The sequence below is a fragment of the Drosophila subobscura genome, chromosome U (assembly GCF_008121235.1).
Source record: "Drosophila subobscura isolate 14011-0131.10 chromosome U, UCBerk_Dsub_1.0, whole genome shotgun sequence".
NCBI classification, from domain to species: Eukaryota; Metazoa; Arthropoda; class Insecta; order Diptera; family Drosophilidae; genus Drosophila; species Drosophila subobscura.
Window position 1 is genome coordinate 21,316,048 of NC_048534.1, and position 25,392 is coordinate 21,341,439.

General features: G+C 42.7%; 5 protein-coding genes across 7 annotated transcripts; 3 read left to right on the forward strand and 2 right to left on the reverse strand.

Moving 5' to 3' along the window:
- The first annotated feature begins 13 nt into the window (after window positions 1–13).
- On the forward strand, window positions 14–6,628 carry LOC117900841 (annulin). 2 transcript variants are annotated; one of them, XM_034811353.1, is made up of 3 exons: window positions 14–749; window positions 4,255–6,221; window positions 6,279–6,628. In XM_034811353.1, exons 1-3 carry the CDS (start codon window positions 614–616, stop codon window positions 6,501–6,503), a joined length of 2,328 nt encoding a protein of 775 aa, XP_034667244.1. In that variant the 5' UTR covers window positions 14–613; the 3' UTR covers window positions 6,504–6,628. The 2 variants fall into 2 exon arrangements, with proteins under 2 accessions (XP_034667244.1, XP_034667245.1); XM_034811354.1 differs by lacking the exon at window positions 14–749 and adding an exon at window positions 2,037–2,361.
- Window positions 6,563–8,483, reverse strand: LOC117900842 (pancreatic lipase-related protein 2). 2 transcript variants are annotated; one of them, XM_034811356.1, is made up of 4 exons: window positions 8,321–8,483; window positions 7,632–7,794; window positions 6,938–7,575; window positions 6,563–6,872 (listed from the first exon to the last, which is right to left on the reverse strand). In XM_034811356.1, exons 1-4 carry the CDS (start codon window positions 8,370–8,372, stop codon window positions 6,643–6,645), a joined length of 1,083 nt encoding a protein of 360 aa, XP_034667247.1. In that variant the 5' UTR covers window positions 8,373–8,483; the 3' UTR covers window positions 6,563–6,642. The 2 variants fall into 2 exon arrangements, with proteins under 2 accessions (XP_034667247.1, XP_034667246.1); XM_034811355.1 differs by lacking the exon at window positions 8,321–8,483 and adding an exon at window positions 7,857–8,041 and having other exon boundaries at window positions 6,565–6,872.
- Window positions 8,484–8,936: 453 nt separating this feature from the next.
- LOC117900359 (guanine nucleotide exchange factor MSS4 homolog) lies at window positions 8,937–9,615 on the forward strand. The gene is made up of 2 exons (XM_034810708.1): window positions 8,937–9,112; window positions 9,178–9,615. The coding sequence occupies exons 1-2, from the start codon at window positions 8,990–8,992 to the stop codon at window positions 9,418–9,420; spliced, it is 366 nt and encodes a 121-aa protein (XP_034666599.1). The 5' UTR covers window positions 8,937–8,989; the 3' UTR covers window positions 9,421–9,615.
- Window positions 9,616–10,466: 851 nt separating this feature from the next.
- On the reverse strand, window positions 10,467–14,428 carry LOC117900357. The gene is made up of 4 exons (XM_034810706.1): window positions 13,983–14,428; window positions 11,366–11,539; window positions 10,869–11,291; window positions 10,467–10,802 (listed from the first exon to the last, which is right to left on the reverse strand). The coding sequence occupies exons 1-3, from the start codon at window positions 14,035–14,037 to the stop codon at window positions 11,077–11,079; spliced, it is 444 nt and encodes a 147-aa protein (XP_034666597.1). The 5' UTR covers window positions 14,038–14,428; the 3' UTR covers window positions 10,467–10,802; window positions 10,869–11,076.
- Window positions 14,429–18,052: 3,624 nt separating this feature from the next.
- Window positions 18,053–22,001, forward strand: LOC117900358 (U-scoloptoxin(05)-Er3a). Its single transcript, XM_034810707.1, has 3 exons — window positions 18,053–18,225; window positions 18,827–18,990; window positions 21,438–22,001. Exons 2-3 carry the CDS (start codon window positions 18,930–18,932, stop codon window positions 21,812–21,814), a joined length of 438 nt encoding a protein of 145 aa, XP_034666598.1. The 5' UTR covers window positions 18,053–18,225; window positions 18,827–18,929; the 3' UTR covers window positions 21,815–22,001.
- Window positions 22,002–25,392: the final 3,391 nt, after the last annotated feature.

Consider the following 25,392-nt stretch of genomic DNA (forward strand, 5'->3'; position numbering starts at 1 on the left):
AAGATTATATCCAGACAAATCATCTTTACACCTAAGGAACCAATTAGCTGGCGCTGCCCGAGAACAGCAGCAACACCATCTAGAAATCAAAAGTCAATCATGACACAATTACGATCCCCTCGGAGAGATGTTTCTATTCTCCATGCCAATAAAGCCCCGATCAATTTACGCACGCATGTCTGGTTTTTGGACACCCGAGGCCATCTACTATCTGACAGTGGGGTCACTCAGGCATTGGAATATGTAAAACCACTTGAGCAAAGATGCCCGAACGGAACGAGGTGCCTAAACAGTCGCCGTCGAACGTTGGCGCGTTTCAGTTCAATTCAAAGCTTTTGATGATGACGTGATCCCAGCTGTTACAGTTTAAATTGTCGCGACTTTGCATTCCAGTGTGCATTTTAGCCGAAAATACGAGTAAATGACAGCTAATTGTAGACAGCTCGCACACGTCGGTCATTGAAGTTCAAATATCGCCGCACCTACAAGTTCATCAGAAAAATCCACACCAAAGTCTTATCAATTGACGGTCGAACCGGTTTGCCAATATTTATACTCCAAGCTTGACTACGCCCTCCCTCGGTCAAAGTTTCGAAATAGTTAAGTTCTGAGCATGGGACAGAAATGGTCGAGTTGTAAGAAGTGTAAGGATTGGTGGAAGAGGAATGATCAGGAGGAGGAGGCCAAGCCACGCGTGCGCAATGTCAATGGGAATTATATGGCGGGAGCGCCCAGTCGCGATGAAACGGGTGAGTGGCGGTAATGATAACAAATGAAGAAGTGTCTGTGAGAAGTTCTATCCCTATTATTTAACCGATGAAGAATCATCCTTCGTGTATTCATACTCCATATATGCCTGAAGTTCTTGTACGCTCCCAAAGCTTATATATTCCTCCCCCAAAGTTTTCTCAAAACCAGAGGGCACTCTCTGTCCCCATTTGATTTGATCTTTGCTACTTTTTTGTTGACTAACTATTCAAATTGATTTATTTTGTTGTGCAATACTCGTACCGTAGCAACAATTATATTATGCATTCGCTCCTGCTAGTATTGATATCGCCTTTTATGTATGCAAATTGCTGCCGTGGGTGTAGCAGAATTCATAGTTAGCTGCCCACAATCTTGTGTCTTGTCTAGATCGACAACAGCCACTCGAATTATACATTTTGTAGGTGCAATTTTCGAAAATTGAAACAAACAAAAGCGAAAACAGCAGCACCTGCCAGCTGACAATGATCTTGCACAGCAGTTCTATACCCGAAAAATTAGTCGATATTTATACAATAATTACTCATAAATAGCGAATGAAATGATTAATAAGATCACAGCTCAAATTGCGAATGCAAATTGATGATCAGCATTGAGGAATTCCAAAGAAAAACTAGTTTAAAAGTGATGTTACGACTTGGGGATACCATTTTTGGTGCACTAGGTAGAAAAATGTCGAATTAAACATACAAATAGGGGAATTATACAACAAAAAGCCTCATCAATGAGAGGCTGCAATGAAACTATCAAAAAGATGCTTAAAAATCGTTAAATTATGGTCAAGCTTGTGTCATGTCTAGAGCCCATCATGCCTCTGTGTGTTAAAGATTTTCCGATACTCTTCCATAGGTTTTCCAGTGAATTCTTAACAGAATTTATAACCAATATACCCCTTGACTCCTACCTAGTACCGCGCATAACAATCAGTTTGCTCTCTATGCTCTTTTGAGGCGGTTTCCAATCAAGATGTTGTTTGCCCATGAACGATGACGTAGTGCCTGAAACAGCAACAGCTTCTTCGTCGTCGTCTTACCGTCCTACCAACGGTTTGCTTAGAAGCTGCCCTCAAGCGCGACTTCCCGTAAATAATTATTAATGATAGACTACCAATCCCAGAGAGCGCGAGAGATGCAGAGAGCTGGAGCGCCCATATACAGAGAGATCTTTGAGAGCGCTCCACACGCATTGGAGGCGAGGCAACTATCTGGCCCAAGCGATTTACCGATGGGCAGAGACCACAGACCACAGAGTGATCAGTTTAATTTAAAGCGTTGCCGCGTTCGCTTCGATATACGGGACAAAGACCAGAACAGACCCATTCGAAAAAGAGACTTTGAATCGTTTCCGTTAGCTATTCTTTTTGTGTTATTATAGTTATTACGGTTACTGTTCGTTGCTTGTGTAAACCGTAGCACATAAACAGTGGCCCAAGGCATTCAATCCACTAAGCCGCATCGTGTTAGCCAGCAGAGAAAATGAGCTACTGGAACTATCGGAATTATACGCCCAGCTGGATCCAGCGCTGGTGGCCACAGTCTCCGCCCAGACGAGTGAATCCTTTCCGCAGCATACGTCCTGGTCCTGATATTGAAAGTAATTGTCTAACCTCCTGAAAAAATCACATAAATTAACTAAAACAAAGGCTGTTATATGACACTTGTTGTTGGGGAACTACTAGAAATATTTGCGCTTCATTGGAATTTTATTTAATTTTTGCTTTTGTTTGAATGTTTTTTTTTCGGTCTATGACTTCACTTTTGTGTGTGTTTTTGTTTCCGTTTTTGCATTTTTGTATGGGTGGTTTGACACGTTCCGGAGGTTTTGGCTATTTTGCGCAATTTATTAACACACAAATTCGTATGCCTGTACGTACATACAATATGTATGTTTATTATGCACATTTTTGTTCGAGTATATATCAAATATTTGACTCGATTACACTACTTATCAATGTTGAAATTCCCATAAAAATTTCAACTGAAACGATTTACTTGTTTGCTCCCCCCTTGATTGAACGCCACACAAAAAGGTGAGCAGGGCAGCCATGTGGAACAACGAGGCATCTGTCAGCCACAAATCATAATTGCAAGATAATTCTCCATTACAAAGTATTCCTTTTTGATCATGCTCTTAGCTAATGTGCTTAGATTTTATTGGGACAAGATTAGAGAACGGCAAAATATCTTTTGATGCTCAGGGAAAGTGAAACCAATAGGGAGGGTGACCCAATGTCATTGTTGGATTCGTTTGAGTAACCTTTACAAATGGACATTAGACATAAAATCTTTTTTCCCGTATTTAAGAAGCTTTTAGTTGTTTCTCTGAAACCTGTTCGTCATTAAACAAGATTTATACAAGAAACAATTAGACAATTCAAATTCTTTATCAACAATAATACAACAGTTTTCAATAAATTATCCAAAATTATTACATTTGAATCCTTGGTTCATGAGTTACCCCATGCAACAATAAATACTAGATGCATTTTAGGTTTAAAATTCCATCAATATTCATGTTTTTTTATAGTTTCAATTTATAGCTAAACGTGCCAAAATGTATAATCTCTTGGGCATTAATATTTTCCTTGGCCAAAATCCATTGAGCACAGAAGAGCCTCACATTTTGTTATATAGAAAAGTTTGAATAGAATTTATTAGTTTCAGAAAGTGAATTTGAACAAAAGAAGAACAAATCTTTAATAAACTTTTGTTTCTTAAACCAGATGCGTTAGCAGCGATATTACTTTTACTTATTTATTTAAGACCTTTGTATAAGTATGTTGTGTTGACAGAAATCTTTTATGCTTCGGCCAACATGTTATTTTTTCCGCTAAAAATAATTATTAATTATTTAAGTGACATATTTGTTGGGCGTACGAGTGTGTAGGTTTGATGCAGGCATTTCCTTTTTTATTGATCAAATAGAGAAACACTTTTTTCCTATGACTGACTATGATTCACTTTATTCCTAAATTGGCTTTTAAATATAAAATAATCTTTTATAAAAGTATTGACATTAAAAGTGCCAACACTTTAAGTAGTTCTATTTTCTTTGGCACTAAAATTTCAACCAATTGATTTTCTTTCTTGGAAAAGATATTGCTGAACTATTTTCCACTTGCTCCTCTGCTATTTTTTGTTCATTTTGGTTGCTGTTTTTTGTTGTCGCTGGGTGTTGGCGTTGGCGTCTGTTTGATTGTCGTCCACTGAGAGAATTAATTGGCTTGGCATTGAACTTTTTGGCCATTGTGGCACAAGTTTGTTATGTTTATGGCCAAAGGCGATTAGTCAGTGAGTAGCCATGCTGCGAGGAAGGGGATCGCATGGATCGCTTGGACAGAGCAGCTGACAGGCCATTTGCTTTATGAGATCATCGCAGACAGTACCGATCAACCCCAGAAACCCCCCCATCCTCACTGTTTGCCAGATGATTGTAATGAGAGCCTGGAGAGTGACTAATCTATCTCTGATTGTGTTATTTCCACAGATGCGGCTAATTCGGCGGTGCTCGGCGTGGTGCGAGTCGATCTCTGCCAGGAGGATAACCACAACGAGCACCACACGAGCCACTTCTATGCGGCGGCGGCCAAGGAGGCGCTGATTGTGCGCCGTGGTGAACCCTTCCGTCTGCGCATTCAGTTCAATCGCGACTATAGCCCCAGCAAGGATGCCATCAACTTTGTGTTCAGCGTCGCCGATGACAAGAATCCCAGGCCAGGACATGGCACATTGACGGCTCTGGTGCCGCACGATGGCATCGACGATCTGGGCGACACCCTGGAATGGGGCTCGGGCATTGAGACACACGAAGGTGCGCTGCTGACGGTGCTGATCAAACCGCCCTCGACTTGCCCCGTCACGGAGTGGCGTCTGGATATCGACACCAAGCTGCTGGGCGATGGCTCCCGCAGCTACCCCGTGCCGCTGCCCATCTATGTGCTGTTCAATCCCTGGTGCCCCGAGGATCAGGTGTACTTGGAGGATCGCGAGCAGCGCAAGGAGTACGTGATGCACGACACGACCCTTATCTGGCGGGGCTCCTACAACCGGCTGCGTCCATCCGTGTGGAAGATTGGCCAGTTTGAGCGGCATGTCCTCGAGTGCAGCCTGAAGGTGCTCGGCACCGTGGGCAGGATCCCACCCGCCTACAGGGGCGATCCTGTGCGTGTGGCCCGTGCCCTGTCCGCGCTGGTCAACTCCGTGGACGATGATGGCGTGCTGCTGGGCAATTGGTCGGAGGATTTCTCGGGCGGCGTGGCGCCCACCAAGTGGACCGGCTCCCCGGAGATCCTGCAGCAGTTCCACAAGACCCAGAAGTCCGTGAAGTTCGCGCAGTGCTGGAACTTTAGTGGCGTTCTGGCTACCATTGCCAGGAGTCTGGGCATTCCCGCTCGCATTGTCACCTGCTACTCGTCGGCCCATGACACGCAGGCCTCGCTCACCGTGGACGTCTTCATCGATGCCAACAACAAGAAGCTGGAAGCGGAGACCACGGACTCCATCTGGAACTATCACGTGTGGAACGAGCTGTGGATGCAGCGGCCAGATCTGGGCGTGGGCCAGCATGGCGCCTACGATGGCTGGCAAGTGGTGGATGCCACGCCCCAGGAGGCATCGGACAACATGTACCGTGTGGGCCCCGCCTCTGTGCTGGCGGTGAAGCATGGCGAGATCCTGCGACCCTTCGACGGTGGCTTTGTCTTTGCGGAGGTCAATGCGGATAAGCTCTACTGGCGCTACAATGGCCCCAGTCAGCCGCTGAAGCTGTTGCGGAAGGACACCCTGGCCATTGGACATCTGATCAGCACCAAGGCGGTGCTCAAGTGGGAGCGCGAGGACATCACAGACAGCTACAAGCACGCAGAGCGGTCCGAGGAGGAGCGCAGCACCATGCTGAAGGCCCTGAAGCAATCCCGTCACGCCTTCAGTCGCTACTACCTCAACGACAACTTCAACGAGGTGGAGTTCGACATGGAGCTGAAGGACGACATCAAGATTGGCGAGAACTTCAGCGTTGTCCTGAAGGTGACCAATAAGAGTGCGGAGAAGACCCACCTGGCCACGGGTCAAGTCAACTGCGATGCGGTGCTCTACACGGGCGTGGGAGCCATGGAGGTGAAGTCCATGGGCTTCGAGCTGGAGCTAGAGCCAAAGGCCAGCGAATACGTCCGCTTGGAGGTGATCTTCGAGGAGTACTACGAGAAACTCTCCTCCCAGGCGGCCTTCCAAATCTCCGCATCTGCGAGGGTCAAGGATACGGACTACGATTACTATGCCCAGGATGATTTCCGTGTGCGCAAGCCGGACATCAAGTTCCAGATGGGTGAGGGCAGCATTGTGGCACGCAAAGAGCTGGATGTCATTCTGCGTCTGGTCAATCCACTGCCCATACCACTGCACAAGGGACTCTTCACCGTCGAGGGTCCAGGCATAGAGCAGCCACTGAAGTTTAAGGTGAGAGGAGATTACTGCCCATTGCATGACTTGTTCTAATGCAAACTTCTTCCTTAGATTACCGAAATCCCTGTGGGTGGCACAGCTGCAGCTACATTCAAGTATATCCCCCCGTATGCTGGACGCGGCACACTTCTCGCCAAGTTTACCTCCAAGGAACTGGACGATGTGGATGGCTACAGGCACTACGAGATCGAGCCACGTCCCGAGGATCTGCTGCAGCCGAATGGCAGCCACCGCAGCAGCAATATCATTCGACGACGCACAGATGTCATAGCCTAAGAAGTCCAGCCTAAACCTGAACTCAATTGGGATGGTTTCGTTTTGTATTCATAGATTTTAAGTGATTTTGTTGTAAATAATTCTAATGCTAATAATAATAATATTAATTTTTGATATTTTAAACAGAAGCTGATGAAGATCAATTCAAGATCTCGTCTATGCCCAAGGCATAGCTCGGCTTGTTCGAGGTCTTCACAAAGAAAATGCCACGAGCATCGCGTGGCACAGGATCACCCATCAGGATTTTGCTACCTGTGCAGTTCTTGCCCTTCAATTCGTCCAGCCCCGAGCAGGGTACGCCATAGAAACCTTTGGGAGAATTGATGGACTCGGCATAGTACTCGTAGGAGCGTCCATGACTGCAACCAGCTGGAAGAGTTTAATGGAAAATGCATTAAAAAGAGGAACAAATGGAGAATCTCATTTTTACTCACTAAAAATCTGCGACAGTTCCTTGCAACCTGGTTGCGGTGGCCCACCGCCATTCGGATAAAAGTCCACCATGCCAATGGGTTTGCGGAAGCCCAAGTAGCCCGCACAGCTGTGTATGACATCCACAAAGTTGGCGTCCGTGTCATCCAAATGATTCTCCGGTCCAATGCAATCCTCGAATGCGGGACGTGCCGGATCCAGGCCCGTAATACGATTTACCCTGTACTTGGTGTACGAACCCGCATAGCCCATTATGTGTGCACCCAGACTGTGACCGATGAGGTGAATCCGCTGTGGATCTGCGTCCTTTTCCTCCACCAGCAGATCAATCAGCTTGGCCACCGCTCGACCCACTTGTACCGTGTAGCGTGCGGGTGTCAGGTAGTAGATATTATCCGCCTGATCCTGCCAATTGATGGCGAAGACATTCACCTGTCCGCGCTCTATGTAGGCGCCACGAATGGACTGAATGGAGTTGCTCATGGTGCTGGACTTCCAGCCGTGAACGAGGATCTTGGTGTCCAGTTCGGGATTGAATTTCTCGGCCATTTCCTGCCAGGTGTCGCGCTTGTGCCGCTGCGAGAACTCAAAGTTGTTGTCGTCGATCCAGAAGTCTGCACTGGAGCTAAGAGAGGCATCGCTGGAAGGAGCAGAGACTGAAGATTAAAGTCTGAATCAATCGTAGCAGCAACCCACCTTCCATACAGCTCGAACTTAATGAGTTGCGGCAGATTAATGCGATTCTCTGGCGGTGGTTCCACCAAATAGGCAACCTCTGGCTTGCCCTCGCCATTTGGCATATAGATCCAGGTCTTGTTGTAATCCTCCTGACTCAAAGCCACCTCCCCGCGTATGCCAACTGCAAGAGAGAAGCGGAAACCAATCATTTAAAGCCCCAGCTTTGTAGATAAAACACTTTACAGAGCAGCAGCACGGGCCGCACCACTGAAGCGAGAGCCGCAAAGCCCGTGACGAGCCACTGGATAACAACAAAGGTGTTGGACACTTCATTCCGGCACGGGTTGATCACATTACAGATGCAGGCCAGCGCACTGGAGGACATCTTGACCAGCTAAACGTTGCCCGTCGACTGATCTGTGGCGATTCCGCGTACTCCCCATGATGACCCAAGGCACAGAGCTCTCCAAGTGCCCAGCCGAAACACATTTAATGAGGCCATGCTGACGCATTTGTAATCCTCGAAACCGGTTGCTGTTCCAGCAATTAATTCTTGGCCTGGAGCGCTTTAATTACTCTGAATCAAAGCGCACTCTCACTGCTCTCAGTCTGGCTGGGCTGGGCTGGGCTGTCTTTGTGTGTGTCGGTCAGAAGCGACTCAAACAGAAGCGGAGACAAAGCCGTGTCCAAGTTTGTCCATAACTCACCAGCCAGCCAGGCAAGAGCCACGGCCACGAATAACCAGCAAAGCTTCCACATATTTGGGCGTCCAACGACTTAAACTGTGGCACGGCTCAAAGCAGCTACGATTTTATAGTTGCAGCGGGCCACTTCTTAGATAAGCCAGGACAGGGCTAGGTGTCAATCAAGACTGTCTTTTGGGCTGTGGAGTTTCCCAGGTGGAAGCTTCGGCTGCAAAGTTCTTATCACAGCACCACGGGGTGTCCGAGGGTGGTCGCTGTTAATGGGGTTACAGCTAGTGCGGTGGTGCATTGTAAATAGATTTTTTGTTGTGTGGTGGAAAAAATACAGGGGAAAATATCATCCAACTAATTTCGGGCGTCTCACTCACTCGAACTTATTATGAACTTGAAGAGAAGAACGTGTAACGTACAGTAGGTATATTATGTTTACTCGCATTCTCATTCTAACAATAAACAGATAATTGTTCTGCATCGTTCAGATCGATTCACCATATTTAAAATCATTGCTGTGATATCAATTTTAAAATAAAACGCCGATAGGTGCCATTTATCGCACAAAACTATCGCCTATAAGTATAAATCAGCTGAGTATCTATCGATATATTGACTTATCCATAACTGGCCATCTCTATTTCTGATAAAAATCAAGTAAAATTTAAATTACACAAAAAAATGACTGAAGAAGCCAACATTCCCGAACAAATAGCTGATGGCAAGAACAAAACCAATGTGCGCTGCCAGTACTGCAACAGTCTAATGTTAAAGGCGAGCGAGGGGAGCTACAGCGAGCAAGAGGTAAGTGCCGGCACACGCATCCAATCCATAATTGGGAAATTCTAATGCTGAAGCTATTCTGCCAGATAGATGTGCCCCTGATGGTGCAAAAGCAGGACAGGACGGCGGAGAACCTAAACACGGAGCCCCTGAAGCACTTCTGGCTGGTGAAGGACATGCTGTCGTTCGAGAACATCGGCTTCTCCCACACCGTGGACGGCAAGAAGTTTCTGGTGTGCGCCGACTGCGAACGCGGACCCGTGGGCTACCACGAGCTGAGCACCAAGCATTGTTACCTGGCCCTCAGGCGGGTGGTGCACACGGACTAAGTAGACTTGACGCTGGCTGAGATCTCAAGGCTTCATTTATCATTGAGCGCACATTGATTTTCATTTAACCCAGTCTGTAACGTGTTTATTATATGTATACGAAGTGCGTGGTTATAGAAAGTGCCGCAGAAGAGCTCCTAAATATATGCATTTACTCTAAGCAATCCCCTGGCCTGGGCAATACTGAAAACATAACGTTTTTGTATTAATATTTATTGTTTTTCACTTTAAACATTTTACAATTTTATCGCATTATAAATATTGCATTTTTAGAGGAGATTTCATTCTTAACTAAAAAATTGTCACTATAAACTGTGTATTTTGCTATTTTTTTGAACTAAAAATCATGTATTGTTGCTTTGGTTTCTGTAACACGTTTAACATACATTTATGAATTTGTATTTGTTATTTTATTATTTTCTTGCATTGATCAATCTACAATGGACAAAACTTTTGCATTCGTTCTACTACTTTTGGATGTCCCATAGTGTTGGTTCCTTTTATGTTAATGTGGGATGGGGGCTGCTCGGTTTCCTCCTCCTTCGCCTCCTCCTCTGATGCGGTAGATGAATCGATTCTCAAAGTTTTCCGTTTTTGGCAGTTGGTTACGACAACGAGTGTTTATCTTTCTTTTTTTGGTTTTTGGTTTCTTTTGGGTTGTGCGTTGGATGGGGGGGCGTGGTTTTCGCTTGGCCTCTGGCTGTGTGGTGCGTCCTTCAAGCGTGTTTCAAATATTTTAGGAATGGGTTCGGGTTTGGGTTTGGGCTTATGGGGATTTCCTTTCTTGATTCTTACTTTTAGCTTCTTTTTCTAATTATACTATAAAGTGTGTGGTGTGTGTGTTCATTGTTATATTTAATGTGTTTTTTTAGGGCTTTTGCTGCCATTTAAATACTTTTTCGTTCGTTTAGCGGTTTAATTTTTTTCTTTAGAAATTTCTTTAGAGTTTCTTCCATTAATTGTAAGTCTTATGAAAATAAAAGTAGAGAAACTTAGACAAAGATTGTGTTAACATTTATAGTTGTTATTTACTACTGTTAGTTTTTGGGGGCCTCCTTTGACTTTTATTTCGTTTGGTTTAATTGGATTTCATTAAATACTTTTTGACTGCGGTAGGTTTTAGTTTTGTTATCGTTATTATTTATTATACTCGTACTTTAGTTTCAAAATTCATCCTCATCCTCGTACTCATACTCCGTACGAGTATCTGTGTTCTGTGTAAAATAGATTTGAACGATTATATTGGCCAAATGTAACATGATCTCTTTTTGTTTTTTATATACATTTACAACTTAAGCAATTCTCGTTTATTAAATGTTTCGTATAAAGCTTTTTACGGTTCTCCATTTAAAAAATGTTACAAAAATCATGCTGGGACAGAGCTGCAAATGACATTTACCATTAGATATGATATTTGATTATCTTTCCTGGGGTATTCCGATTCTTACCAAGCTCTGTGGCAGCTCTACGTGTGGACCATCTTGATGGGAGGTTGAGGGTGTAAAGCGTGGCAACGGGTTTCACAGAAGTTTAGAAGAGTCAGCAACAATAGGAAAACAAAAAAACGTTGGGCTGGATGATGATTCAACGGAAAAACAAACCAAAAAAACAACTGAGGCGGCTCCTTGCGTCTCGTCTCCTTCACGGCCATTCGTCCTAACGCTGCAGCCACTGGTAGCCGCCCAGCAGGAGACCCACCATGGCCACCACACCCACTGTGGAGGCACTCATCGTGGCGGCGCCATTGCAATTGTCCGTATCACAGGAGCAGACCACCTGGCGTCCACCAAAGCCGGCACGCGAATAGCAATAGTTGGTCGAGGTCTGGTTCTGATACCCGCATGTGCGTATCACGCGGCTATCTGGGGGCACTGCAACAACAGAAAAAACAAAAGAGTATCACAATCAAATGTTCATTTCAGTTTTTCTGTAGTCCTAAACTTACGGCTGTTCACAGAGAACTCAATGATCTGTGTGATCTTGCGGCAATAGGTGGGTATTCCCTTGCCACGAGATGAGTACTGCTCATCGCAGTCCTTAAGCAAATTCTCTGGTGGTATGTCCAGTGCACAGTTGGCATCTTTGTGGCTATTGCAGACAAAGCATTTGATGGCATAGCCTGGAAAAAATAGAATAAAATGGTTGGTTACAGTAGTTGGTTCACTCTCTGTTTCAATTGTTCCCTTTGCTGATGGCACCTTCTTCTACTTTCCTCGGACACACAACTGATTTGATTTCCATAATTGCATTTGTGCATTCTGCTTGCAACATGTTCCCTTTTCCATTAGCTAATGGCAAACTATACCTTTGCTAATAAAATATTCCCCTCCATGCTGTGAATATTGCCTGCTGCTGGCACTCAGTATTCCACTTAATTGACCACAAAGCAAACCAAGTTAATGCCAATTAGAAATTTTCCACGTATGCCTAGCATACGTTTAACCTTAATAGTTTCATAAAAAAGCAACAAAATAATAGCAAAAAGCATATAAACAACTATCAGACGTTGTCAGGGCAGAACACATGATATAGACACAAATTCTTCTATATAAAGAGAGATCTTTGATGCCTGTGTGTTTCTGCCTTAGCTAAATTGAATTTAAGGTCGTGCGCGACACGAGATTCGCATTATTTAATCTTCCGAATATACAGATCCATAAATGTTGTCTCTACTGCTGCTGCTGCTGCTGCTGCTCTCTGCTCTTTGCTCTCCAATGATGCAACTTGTGATGCGCTTTTGCCTCACGCTGCACTGTGCCAAAAATGGCACAATGGCACGGAAATGTTGAGGTTGAGATGGCAGTGATGGAAGCGACGCCTCCATTAGTGCCAGACTGCGAGTCTCTTCAGAGGCGTTTGCTAATTGAAGCCTCAACAGACATTGTTAATGGACTCCAATAACTTTGCTAGTTTTTAGCTTGCTACTCCTCCTCCTACTACTTTTATACTTCTCAGGCTATCTGGGTTACATAAGCAAAATGGCGAGTCATAGCCGGGAATAATGTCTGCTTTTAGGCAGTGGATAACAATAGAAAAGCGAGTAGGAGCACTCACTCTGTCGCCTATAAGGGTTTCTTTTGTATTGGAAGTTTATTGATTTAAAGGGGTGGTAGGAAGATCTATGGGGGGTCCTATACATGAATGAACAAAGTCCAGCAACATCTGTTAGTAATTCCCCAGAGTACACTTAAAATAGATATATCTCATCTCAATTCATGGGATCTCTTTTCCTCGTCTCTATTGTAATTAATTATTTAACAACCTCTCGATCGAAGATATCATCATGCAACAATCCAGCCATAGAATTTGTACGTAAACTGTAATCCCGTAGTGAATCGGGGATTTGGCAATCAATTTAATCAAATCAATCCATCAATTAATCAATGAAATACCCTAAAGTGGAACATTTTCAATGGATTTTCCGACAGGCGATTTCCCGTCCTAAAATGCTCCCCCATTAAATATTCATTTAGAAAATTTCTTGCCATAAAAGCTTTAAAAGTTTCCACCGTTTGCACTGTTAGTCATGACAAATTAAGGTTTGTTATAGTTTATAAATAGCCACACAAATTGCATTGATTGCATTGCATATTCGAAAGTATATACTCGAGAGAATATGTATCTATATTTTTGAGTAAAACCCAAGAATGAAGATCCACTGTGTTGTTTACAAAACACAGATTTCTCTGCCCATTCTGTGATGGAACGTGAAGATTTGTTCCCTTTATGTAAGAAGCCTTTTGGGATATGGGATTACTGCATTTGGCCCCTGGCCGGACTCTTGGCCAAATAGAGTGCGCATGTCCTACACTATCCTTGCACATACACACATGCCCTCACTTGAAAACGGGCGGAAAAATTTGATCCACTTTTGCAAAAAAGGAGGCAGGAAGCGCTGAAGGAAATGCAGAGTAATTAGTCCTGTCATTTGAGTTATTTGAATGATGGTGTGTGTGGGGGAACCTTACAACTTGTTTTACAACTGATACTTAAGGTGTCCAATTTTTGGTTGTGGTTTCAGGACAACAACCCTTAAAGACAATGCCCTCGCTCCTTTTCGGGGAAAAGCTGTGTGAAAGAGAGCCAGCCACACGCTGCCAACAAATGAAGTAGAGAAAAAAGTTCCTTTTGGCCAGGGCTTTGAGCGGAGCGAGAGAGAGAGAATGGAACACACCACATGATATATGTATCTATTGGAATGCAAATGCTCTTACAACCGAGCGGGAGGGAGTGTGCGTGCGTGCGTGCATGTCGGGGTGTAAGTGTGTGCTGGGATGTGATGGACAAAAAGGCGCCATGGCGGCCGGCTTGGATACGCTACTCCTTGGTGGCGTCAAGACGGCGCGCCACAAGCTCTCCCCAATTCATTGCCCTCCACCCAAATCTCTCACTCTCTCACACACACGCTCCCTTTCTCTCTCTGTCTCTCTGTGTCTCTGTGGCAGAGTGAATCGCTTATTATGTAATCGTAATCGCGATGTAAGGGCTTCCGCTTGCTATGGTATTATCTACGAATAAGTGAGGATGTGGTAGGGTTCCTTTTGGGTATGTTATCCTTTTACCTTGCTGCACGGCAATGGCCAGAATCAGCGCACTAATCACATAGATGTACTGCATTTTTATTTGATTTTTGTTGTATTTAATTGTTATCAATTCTACAATGATGATGATGCTCTTCCAATTGAAACACACCCAAGACGTGACGCGACTCGACTCGACTCGGAACTCGACTATTTAGTTGTGAGCACAAAGTAATTTAGCAAAATTGATTCGTTCGTTCTTTTCTTTTGCGTTTCGCTTTGCTTGTTTTTTGTTGGTTCAATTGAGCTTCAGATTCGACTCAATTCACGGCTTCTGATGGTTATCTCTACACACAAAACGATTGTATTATATTCTTTTTCCTTGCTGACTTGTGCAAAAAACAAGCGCTCACGGCGCACACGGCAAACGCTGACAAACGGTTGACAAACGACTGGGGCGAATCCGGCAGCAGGCAGCTCCACACGACAAATGTAGCACGAATGATTCGTATGTGGGGGCAACTGGCAGCTGGAGCTGTGGCTGTGGCTGCAGATGGAGACGAGAGCCCATCTAGCCCAAAGCTTTCGCGAAGAGCTTTTTGAGTGCGCGACACGACACGACACGTCCTCTTTTGCTTCTCATGAGTGTCTGCTTGCTGAAAGGGCAGGGGATGGGAACGGGGAAGGAGCCGAGCCCCGAAAGAGTCGCGAGTGCAAATGGTTTTGGGTCTACACTGATCAACATGGGCAGGTGTTGTGGAACAAATTTTTCAGCTCATCGAAATTTCATTTACATTTGAAATCTATAAAATTTATATTTTGAGAGCAAATACCAGTGTACATTTTGGTACCATTTCTTAGGATATATTCTACATATTTTATATCCATGATATTTAATGTCAAATCTGCAGCTAGAACCTTAGAAAAGATCTTCATAAAGATAACCAGAATATTTTCTCATAGTTGAATCTGTCTCACTCTCGTTTTCCGCACACCATCACATTTTCACAGTCTTCATTTTCGTTCGAATACGCTCTAATTAATTCTAATTTTGCAGTTTACTTTTCCAAGAGACTCGCAAGTAATTTCAGCCTGCAATTAAGCGACGAGAAGCCACTGCACTGAACCCCATGGCCTAGCCCTGAGCGCCACTTCAACGAGCCGTCCAGACACTTAATCAGCAGGCACACGTGAAAGGCCCAAGAACTCATATAAGTAGCTTATGTACATGAGCATGTGCATACGTGTATGTGATCGTGTATGATCATGAGCTTAGCATAAATCAGACTAGTGCATTAATTAAGCTTAATCGCAGGCTTCCTCTTCGAGCTTATCAAAAGTCTCACAAATTGTGGCCGCAAGTCGCTGGCCAATTGAATTAGGGGTCTCATCACTCGTTTCTCTCACTCATTCTCACTTGATCAGTTTATTCATACTTTTGCGGATCATTTTGGCTTGGGCTTTGCCTCTGGCTCTGCCTTTGTGTCCCAATCAGCGCGAAAATTAAAGAAGCCATGGGGAGATTGATACAGGGGTTTGCCCTTTGGGAGTAGTTCTTGGGTAGTTCTCCTTGGGATCTCTTCTCACTGTCTTTTTTTATCACTCTCCTTTCAATTGATGCTGTAGCTATAAATAGATACATATGTATGTATTTCTAGTGAGATACACTTTTGTCTTAGGGTTAAAGTACGTAGAACCTATTAAGGTAATGCTTCTAGACAGCGTGCACGAATTTGAAGAGATTTTGACTGCTGGCCTTGAAGACCATTGTAGGTGACATAAAAAAAAACTATTTTTTACCTGTTCGAATACCTGATTACTTTTTTTTGGAATTTAAAACTGTCTTAAACAAATCACTAAAAAATGTTCTTTGCAGGTAAAATTTGTTGAGGTAATCCACTGATAATTACGCTGTATGCCATAAATTCTACCTACAGATCCATCCCGTCTGATTACTTAAAAAGAAATGTACAGCGATCTCCTGATATCATAATTTTGCTGAGTTTTTAAATACTCAACGTCTCTCAACGGTCGAAAGCTTTCTAAGCACAAGCTTGCATATTCTAAGCTTTCTAATCGGAAGCTTCCAAGCGGTGAAAGAAACGGTTAATACTGGGGTTTTGCTTTTCAATAAAGTTCCCCTTGTTTTGATTGTCTCAAACCGCCCATTTCGTTACCTCTTGTTTAATTTGGTTTACTTTGTTAAGGGAAGAACATTACATTTTTTTTTTTTTTCAATTAATCTGGTTTATAAATGCGACACATATTCGGGGGTGGCTATGAAGGGGAAGGGTCGTTACCTCTCCAGACAGACAGACAAGCACTTGATTTGGCTGATTCAAATCAAACCGGTTCCCACAAACAAGAATTTGTTTTCATAATTTGAATCCAAAGTCTGACCCACCAATAACGCAATAAAACTTTTGTGTGTTTCCAGTACTTAGAGAACAGCTGATTCCATGGATCGTTGCGATCTCAATGCCATTTGCAGCACAGCCAAAGACAACAAATTTTGTAGAATTTAGTTACACGTTCGATTTGCGTGCGTTTGGTTCCGCTAACATTCGGTTGAGGTATTTCGCTTTTGGGTGTTTCAAAAGTACACATGTAAATACGGGTGTACAGATTTACAGACTTTAAAGTGACATTCAAAGTGATATTTATTGTGAGTACTGAAACTAATAGTATACAAAAGTTGTAACAACATTTGAATGGACTTTAATAATCTTTAAAGATTCCAACAAATAGTTTTTTAAACTTGTTTTTACATGTCCATCAAACGTACAAACGGATGACCTTGAATGAATAAACTTTATGTGAATTATTTCGCAAAGATGTTTGTCATTTTCGTTCTTTATTCTATTATTTAAGGGATACTTTTTTTTAGAAGAATCGTTCTTTAAAAATAACCCTTTTTCCTTAATTTCCACGTTTTAAAAACAAATTTTCTACTCTTTTATGGTCAAACGATCACGTCATAAACCGAAGCGTTTTACCTGTAAACCGCTTTGAACTGGCTAAAACCGGCGACTGAGGCGAGGCGCTTGATCACGGCTCTCATTTCGCTTTGCTTGGACTATGGGCACAAAAGCAGAGCGGAAAATTACAAATTTACATAGTTGCATGTGTTGCATGGCTTGCAGAATTGGAAACCGAAATAAATGAATGAAGAACCGAATAATAATGAAATAAATTAAAAGCTGAAGCACTTGCAGCGAAGAGTCAGGAAAATGTTATTCTGAAACTGAAACTGCCCTGAACTAGGACAGATGATAAGCCACACTCATGTGAATCTCAATGTCTCCGGCCATCTATCTCTTTAATGTTTTCCTCAATTAAGATTCAGACTCTTTATGGTTGGGCGCTAGACCAAACCAACAGAACTGAGTTTTTGGAGGTACATACCAGTTTTAACTAATCCCCCAAAGCTGATAAGAGTGCGGGAAAAATGTGTGGAGCAGCACTGTTATAAAACGACCTACGCAACCAGCAGCGTCGTTTTCTAGTAGATCAATGCCTGGCACACTCCTAGCAAAACAATCAACAAGAATTGGGGATTCACTTACTAATTATTGGGGGGGTTGGCCATTCGGAAGCAGGTATGCAAATGAGGTTAATGTCGGCTAATGAGATGTCATTTTGGTTAAGCAAAGTTGTCTTTTGTTGTCTGGGCTGCAGTGACGTCAGAGCGGTTTGAACCGGTTGAGAGCGGTAGATTTGGATTACATTATTGTTTTGTTTGTCATTTATTGTTTAAGAACCAAGCTGAAACCAACTGAAGCCGGAGCTTATCAATGCACTTACCGTGTAAGTCTCATCAGCATCATCTCTCTCTCTAGGCGAGAGATCTTTCCCCCATCTTTCAATGCAAAGGGGCTTCAAGACAGACCCCGACACGACCCCGAGCAGACGATCCGGTGACGGAAGTTTTTCCCATTTGCTGCCTTGATACGCTCTTCATGCTCCCAGAATGTCTCTCCCTATCTGATTCTCTCATTTTCGCTCTCTCTCTCTCTCTCTGGCTCAGCTGATCAGGCGCTGTCTCTCGTTGAGCTGTCTTTTTGAAAAATCAACGTTTTTTGAAATATTGAATACGAGTTTTCAGATTCATCTCGACGGTGCCCGCGTCAAGTTCCCCATTCGCCATTCGCTCTTTACACTCCACACACAAATAAAGTAATCTTCACAATAAACCGATTGTGTGTGAATAATTGCGTATTTTGTAATATTACTTATGAATATATACACAAATATTGTGCGAGTTTATCAAATTGATTTGCTAAAGGTGAATAAACTTATACAATGTGCAAAAGAATTTAATAATTTGGAAATATGAATGAAATTTGTGGAATATTTCTATGTTGAAATAATTACACAAACTCCAAGCTAACTCCAAGAAACTTCTCTAAAAATGATTCAAAAATTATTGAAAAAGTTAAAGCAGTTGTGTTTTAAAATAGTTTCTTATGCATGTGTTTTTTCTAACAATATTTGAAAAAGTTATATGTATTTCGGAAAAATAAGCTTGGTAAAATAAGGCTTGAGAAAGTAGAAACTGTTTGGTGACCTACTTTAAGTAAAGGAAAAAAGCACAAATTCCGCCAACACCTTCACGCAATTAAAGATGAATTTACCATTTAATATACAAAATATATTATATTAAATCTGAAACAAATAAGGCAGCTTTAGTAAAATATTAGCACTTGTCACGTTGTGAGGCCCCGCTCTCATACCGGTTTACAGAAGTGTAAATAAAAACAGCATACACTAATTTATAGATTATAAAAATGCTAATGAAGGAACCGATGCTGCCGCTTTCTGCGCTAATCAAATCACAAACAAAGCAAAATATCAGATAAATATAATAGATTTTCTATCTGTTCCAGACAGAAGGTTGCATACGCCACACATAGGGTAAACCTCAGATTGGAGATCAAGTTCGCAGATTCACCGCTCATCCCAATAATATTTCAAGGAATAACCGCAAAAATGTCAACGACAAGCCTCGCCTACGCCGTGTGCATTGCAATGATCATCAATCTCTTATCAGGTGAATATATAATATAGAGTATATAGTGTATATATTATGTATGCTTTACATGTTTATTTAATCAGTTCGGGTCTAGTACATTCGCTGTACAGATATTGGGGGTGGCGGAATTTGCCATCTGCCTTTTGTTCATTAATCACATTAAAGCCACTTCCAATTTGGCCAAACAGAACAAGCAAATTGAGTTGTTCTTTGCTTTGTATTAAGCAAATTGATTAGTTTTCATTTTAGCAAATTGATTGGTTGCTTTCTTTGGGACTTGAATCAGATGAAATCAACCGCATCTCGTCAGGCAGTTGAACGCGATGATGTGGAAAGCCATGCCAAACACTTTTCACTTTGTTGTGTAGGTGTTGGCTTGGCTTTGCAGTATTCATTTTGCAATGTCGAATGTAAATCAAACTGCAGACATTTAATTGATTTACCAGTGTTGGAGCCAAAAATACGGATTTTCCTTTTGATAAATGGACGAACAAATTCTTCCTTTCTCTGACCAAAATTTAGCTGCTGCGAAATCAAGTGGAAACCATAATTGAGGTGCAAGTCAAGCCAGATGATGAATGGCCAGCCAATATTTGATCATTGATATGGGTAGGTGCTAGAGATAAATGTAGTTGGAGTAATTGATAGGTGTGTAGGTGGTTTGGCGGTTATGTGGGTTGTTATAGAGCATAGACAGTGCTAGACAGGTGGAAAATCGGTTTTAAATGCTCTTATTTGCTTGGGATGAGATGTAGAAGATAACCACCGATTAGAAAAGCAAACCAGGAACCAAACAAATCCCTACCCCATTCCAATCAATCTATCCATCAGTTATTAATGAGATGTTTTCATCCATCTTTAAGTCCATAATGTCATTGCCTTAAATGTAATCCACATTTGGTCATCTTTCTCCAGCTCGTTTGATACTGTTTTCCTTCATAAAAACTCACATTACTCGTACCTAAATGTTTAATTATACTCCGAGTACATGCAAATCTCTCTACAAATTAGCAAATTGATTCTCCAAGCTAATTTCAAGCTCGCACTCACCTGCTAAGGGAATATTTAAACGGCGTTAAATTATATTGAAACTATTTGCACGCGAACATATGGCTATACGGCTATAATCGGTAATGCAAATATTCACATTTATGGGCATTCCAGCGTCAAGTAAACGCCACTTTCCCAGCCAACAATCCCGCATCCCTGTGTGCCCCTTTCCGAGGCAAAGAGCAGCGCGATTCAAGAGCGCGTTTCATTAGCGTTCGATTGTCAGCCGCAAACTTGCAACAAAGGCAACAGTTGTGGGTGCACAGAGCTGGGAAGAGAGAGGGTCACAGCTATCATGCTTGAGTGCCCCAAACTCAAAGCAACCTCCCCACCCTTACTTTTTCGCGCCAGTTCAAGTTTGCTGAAAAGCCGCTTGAATATGCAGCAAATGTAAAATGCAAATGGAAATAGTAAAATGCAAATTCCGTATCCGATTTCAAATTCTAAATGTAACTCGACACTGCAACTGCAACTGCAGATTTTTATGGCAGGTGCCTTTTTATTACTTAATGTTTGTTTTTATTTGGCTTAATTACCAAACAAAAAGTGGCAGCTGAGGCGTCTAGTTTCCCCCATTTCCACTTTCCCATGCTAAAAATTGGGCATACGCCTCACTAAACGCTCGACATTTGTAATCCTGACAGGTTCAGGCATACGAGTATTTCAAATTTACAAGTACAATATCAGAAACCACCATTACTTCTGTCTGACTTAGTTTTGCTTCAAATGTCCTTGCCCTTTGGCGGGTGAGTGTTCTTGTTTGAAAGTGGTGCCATGAGAGATACTCTTTCTAATGATCAAGGAAGTGACGAAGTGATATTTAATTTATGGGAGACTGAGGCTGAAACTAATAACGTACTAGAATGTCATCAGACTACTAAACGACGAGCACACGGTTCCTCCACAGGATAGCAGATTAGGAGAAACTATACTGAAAAGGAACTCAAAAGAGTTCAATGACGCCAGCAGCACTCATCAGACACATTCATTGAAATGAAATGATCTACAATATCCGGAAAACCACACATAAATCGCACGTAAGGGCTACCACACTTCGCTGCAGCTCTGCCATCAAGCAAAGGCAAGTCAAGTTTTTTGTACGCCTCTCGACATCCATTTCGCGTGCCAGCAGTTGTATACGTTTCGGCATTTACGAGTATTTTTTGCTGCGCCTCCCAGGCAGTTGACATGCAATTATTCAGGTTACTGCAGTCTCGATGACGGGGGGCACCGATTTGGAGTCGGTTTGTCAGTCACGGGCTGACATAGTGGCTGACAGGACTGGGGCTGGGGGGTGGCTAATAAAATAATTTACTGTCAAAGTGTCGGGGAGTTTGAAAAGGGCGAATCGCGGCATTTGAATGCCATTAGAAGTTGCAAATATCCAATTAATTTGTCTTCTCCCACAATTTCAGTGGACGCCCTGCGATGCCATCAGTGCAACTCCCATTCGAACGAGGACTGTTCCAGTTTGTTGGTGAATACACCACGGGCCCAGCGTGATGACCAGTTCCTGAAGGACTGTGCGCCCCGTGGCGAGAAGGAGGCCTTCTGCCGCAAGACTGTGCTGAAGTTCGAGGTGAACGGGGAGCATCGCATCGAGCGAGGCTGCGGCTGGATCGAGGAGAAGATGCAGAATGCCTGCTTCACGGCCGACAATGAGGGATACAAGCAGACCATATGCACCTGCAACGAGGAGGGCTGCAACGCCGCCACCTCCCTCCTGGGGGCACACCACACTCTGGCAGCCGCTGCCATCAGTCTGCTCATCGTCCACCTCATCAGACACTAAACTTTAGTCGAATCATTCATCCGAAGCATCCTTAAAAGTACGAGTACCTTATGTTTCTTTTCTTTTATGCCATATAAGTAATGTTATGTCCACAGGCGCTCCCATTTGTCCGGCAACTGTTTTGCGTTTAGTTTTGTATTTCTATTTAATTTCTATGAAAATATAAGCCTTACATTTAACAAAAATATTGCCTTACTTTGCTTACTTTTCATTTGGAGCTTAAAACTTCAGCTGTACGCTGCAGCTTTAATCCTTGGAACACTTTAGCTGGCTGTGCAGCAGGATGGGTGGCTGTTTTGATAGCCTCCACCTCATGCTTTGGGCGCTGTCCAATCCCTCCCCCTTGCTGCCACTTGCAAATTGGTTAAGCCGGCGTAAAGAAAGTGGAAAAAATGGGTTAACTAAAATGGAAATGAGATTAAGGGAGTAAAAAGATTATGTATATTGTACAAGACCATCAGGATTAAAGATAGTCAAACGCTTCTGCTTATTTTCACTAGAAAACTTAAAAGCACGAACATTATTCTATTTTTACTCAATCTTAAGTTAGTTTCACATTCGAATCCTTAAATCTGGTCATCTCTTTAAATTTCATATTAATTTTCATGAGTGTTTCACCCACAAAACCACATCACAATCCTTTTATCCTAAAACACTCTGCCGAAAATCGTTAATTACTCTGACCACCAAATGGCTGTCCATTAATTCTCGATATATGCATAAGCCCCACAAACACTGCCCTGCAACCATTCAATTATTTATGTTTAGCACTTAAATCACTTTGACATCGACTGAGAGAACTTTCATTTTGGGCTGAAATCCGAAATTTATGCGTTAAAAGGGAAAGTCGGGGGAGCTGGCGGGGGTTCTTGGCAGCCGTCTGTGCAAAATGTTGCGGCAATTATATAAAATCGAAATATTCATATGAAAAAAAAAACAGTGGGAGGAACGCGTGAATTGACCAAGGACTCGCCTACACTCTATCCATCTGGGAGTGTCTGTCTCAGTTCCGCTGTCCACTGCTTTTGATGGTAAGCTGCTGCCAAAATGTCTGCAGAAATGGTTTTCTATGAAGAGTCCAAAGTCAGTCAGTGTCTACGCAGGCCAAAAATAATAGGGCAACTTTGTTGGTTTTTATTGTTGAGGCAGAGTATGGGGCAGCCTGACGACATGTTGGCCCATTAAGTCAAGCACAGAACGTACCCAGAGACACCACCGACTGACTATTTTTTTGGCTATGAACAGTAACTTTAATGCGCTGGCAGTTGTTGTTTGTCTTACCACAGACACAGACACAGATACAGGATATACACACTCACAGAAATACTCTGGATACTCTGTCCCAGAGAAGGCTACTCCGACTCAGACTGATACATACACATCCGCACAGAGAAGCAGAAACAGATACAAATGCCAAGACGACCTACATGCGTTACATTTTGTGTTCTGTCGTCGCCAGTTCAAATAGTTCTGCAGCTTTTGTCTATGGGTGCGTTCTGTCGCCAGTGTGGCGCCCCTGGCCACAGCAACAGCATCCGCAAAGCATGCCCAGCACCAGCCCCATCCCCATCCCATGCCAGCCCATGCTCTCGACCCTGCCCCAGCCTCAGCCTTGCCTCATGTCTGTCTGTGTTCAGTCGCTGGCTTCCTTTTATTTTTGTGGACAGCTTGGCGCCAACATAAAAAACATTGATTTTGAATTCACTGAGCGCCCTCGACCAAAAAATATTGCTCAAATCATTTATTACTGCTGTTGCAGCGCGTATTCAGCATCTGCTTAATTATTTAAACCCAGTTCTCTAGAGCTAGGAGTGTTATTCGTTTGCCAAAACTTCGAATTATAGGAGCGAAAAGAAATTTATGAGTGATCATTTGATTGGAAAAGGGTAAGTTAAATGTTACTTTGACTACTTACAAATTTTTAAAGTGTTTTCTTTCATTTATTATGTTGATTTCTATCAGAAAAATTCATGGGTTGGCTGCACAACAGCATAAAAATAAGGATTTTTCTACACACAAAAATAGGTCACCATTTTGGACCTGTATGATCTTGATCTTGATCACTTGATCTCTGTAAACTTTAACTAAAATACTATCTATTTAATTTTCTTGCAATTAATGATCGAATTTCAATGCATTTTGTTGTATTGAATACGGTACTGGAATATAATCACGAAGTACCATTTCTACACACCTTTTACAACAATTCTACATATTTTACACACCGTTCTCTACTTACCTTTATGTTGCATACTTTCAGACCTGAAACTTTTGACGCAAACAACTACCAAGAAAACACGCATTCGCAGTGGAGTACGAAATGAAAACATTTCTTCCCCCAAGTTGGAAATTGCCTTCCTTTTTGTTTTCTCTGTGAACGCGTAAATATGTGTGCAATGCCATAATCATAATATTGTGCGAGTAGAAATTCTACAATCCAAGTTGTTCTCAGTTTCAGTTTCCAGGCACTTGTGCGGGGGTAATTTTCTGTGAAATCAGATGGTTTTTCGTTAAGCTGGAGGACGTGAGATGTTATAAAAAATGTAATTAAATGTGGATGTTAGAGAGCTTGGAAATAGCTTAAATTAGGAGGAACATAGTAATGGTTTTCTACTTTTACCAAGAGAAGACTTTGAAGCTTCACCGGAAATGTATTTTGTTGCATATTATCCACATATTACACACATATTTTATTCACTTTTCTAACAACATTAACTCGGTATTTCAACAAAGAACTTCCTTCACTGGCTAATGACATTAGAATCTCAACAAAGTTTTCGTTGTGCGCGAATAACATTTGTCTTTGGCGTTCGTTAGCATTTTAGAGCGACTTGCAGATTTCTTATGTTAATCAGTTGGATGATTTATATACGTGGCTATGCAGTACGCGCCAAAAGAACATAAATATTTTTATTGTTCCACGCTCGCAGGGAGTCACGTACCGAGAATGACGTATTCGCAATCCTCGGGAAATATTTTTGTTTTGCCACCTAGTACATTTTGTATTTGCCACACCCTCAGCCAAAAGGCTGATTGTTGGAGATGGTGATGATAATTCTGCCACTGCTGTTGCTGTTCCTGTTACTGCCACCACTGCTGCTGCATTCTGGGGCACGTGCAGGGAGAGACACCCACAAATTGCTGTCATAGTTCTCTCCGGGTGCTTCCACATCCGCTACGTGCTCAGTCAGGCTCATTGACCTGTAAATTGTAAAAGCCAAGTAGTAGAATGAAATTCTTTGCCCACTCTTAGCAGCTTTTGTTCTCAGCCTTCCGTTTGGGGCCACCTGAAGCTGCTGCTCGAATTGCACTGAAATTGCAGTCAAGTGCAAGTGATTGCTGGAAAAAATTACGTACTTTGTGCATTGTTTGGCTGCTAAATTGATTTTATGTGCTTTTGCAATCTGATGATCGAAAAGGGAATTATGGTAGGGCAGCAAAAGGCTCTGTTACTTTGTTACCGTGAAAGTTATTCGCAGAGTCCAGTAGTTCTTTCAAAAAACAAGATTTATAAATGAAGTACGTATAATTTTAACCATTTGAAATGTTTTATTGTCACATTTAATGGCACAGTTTGG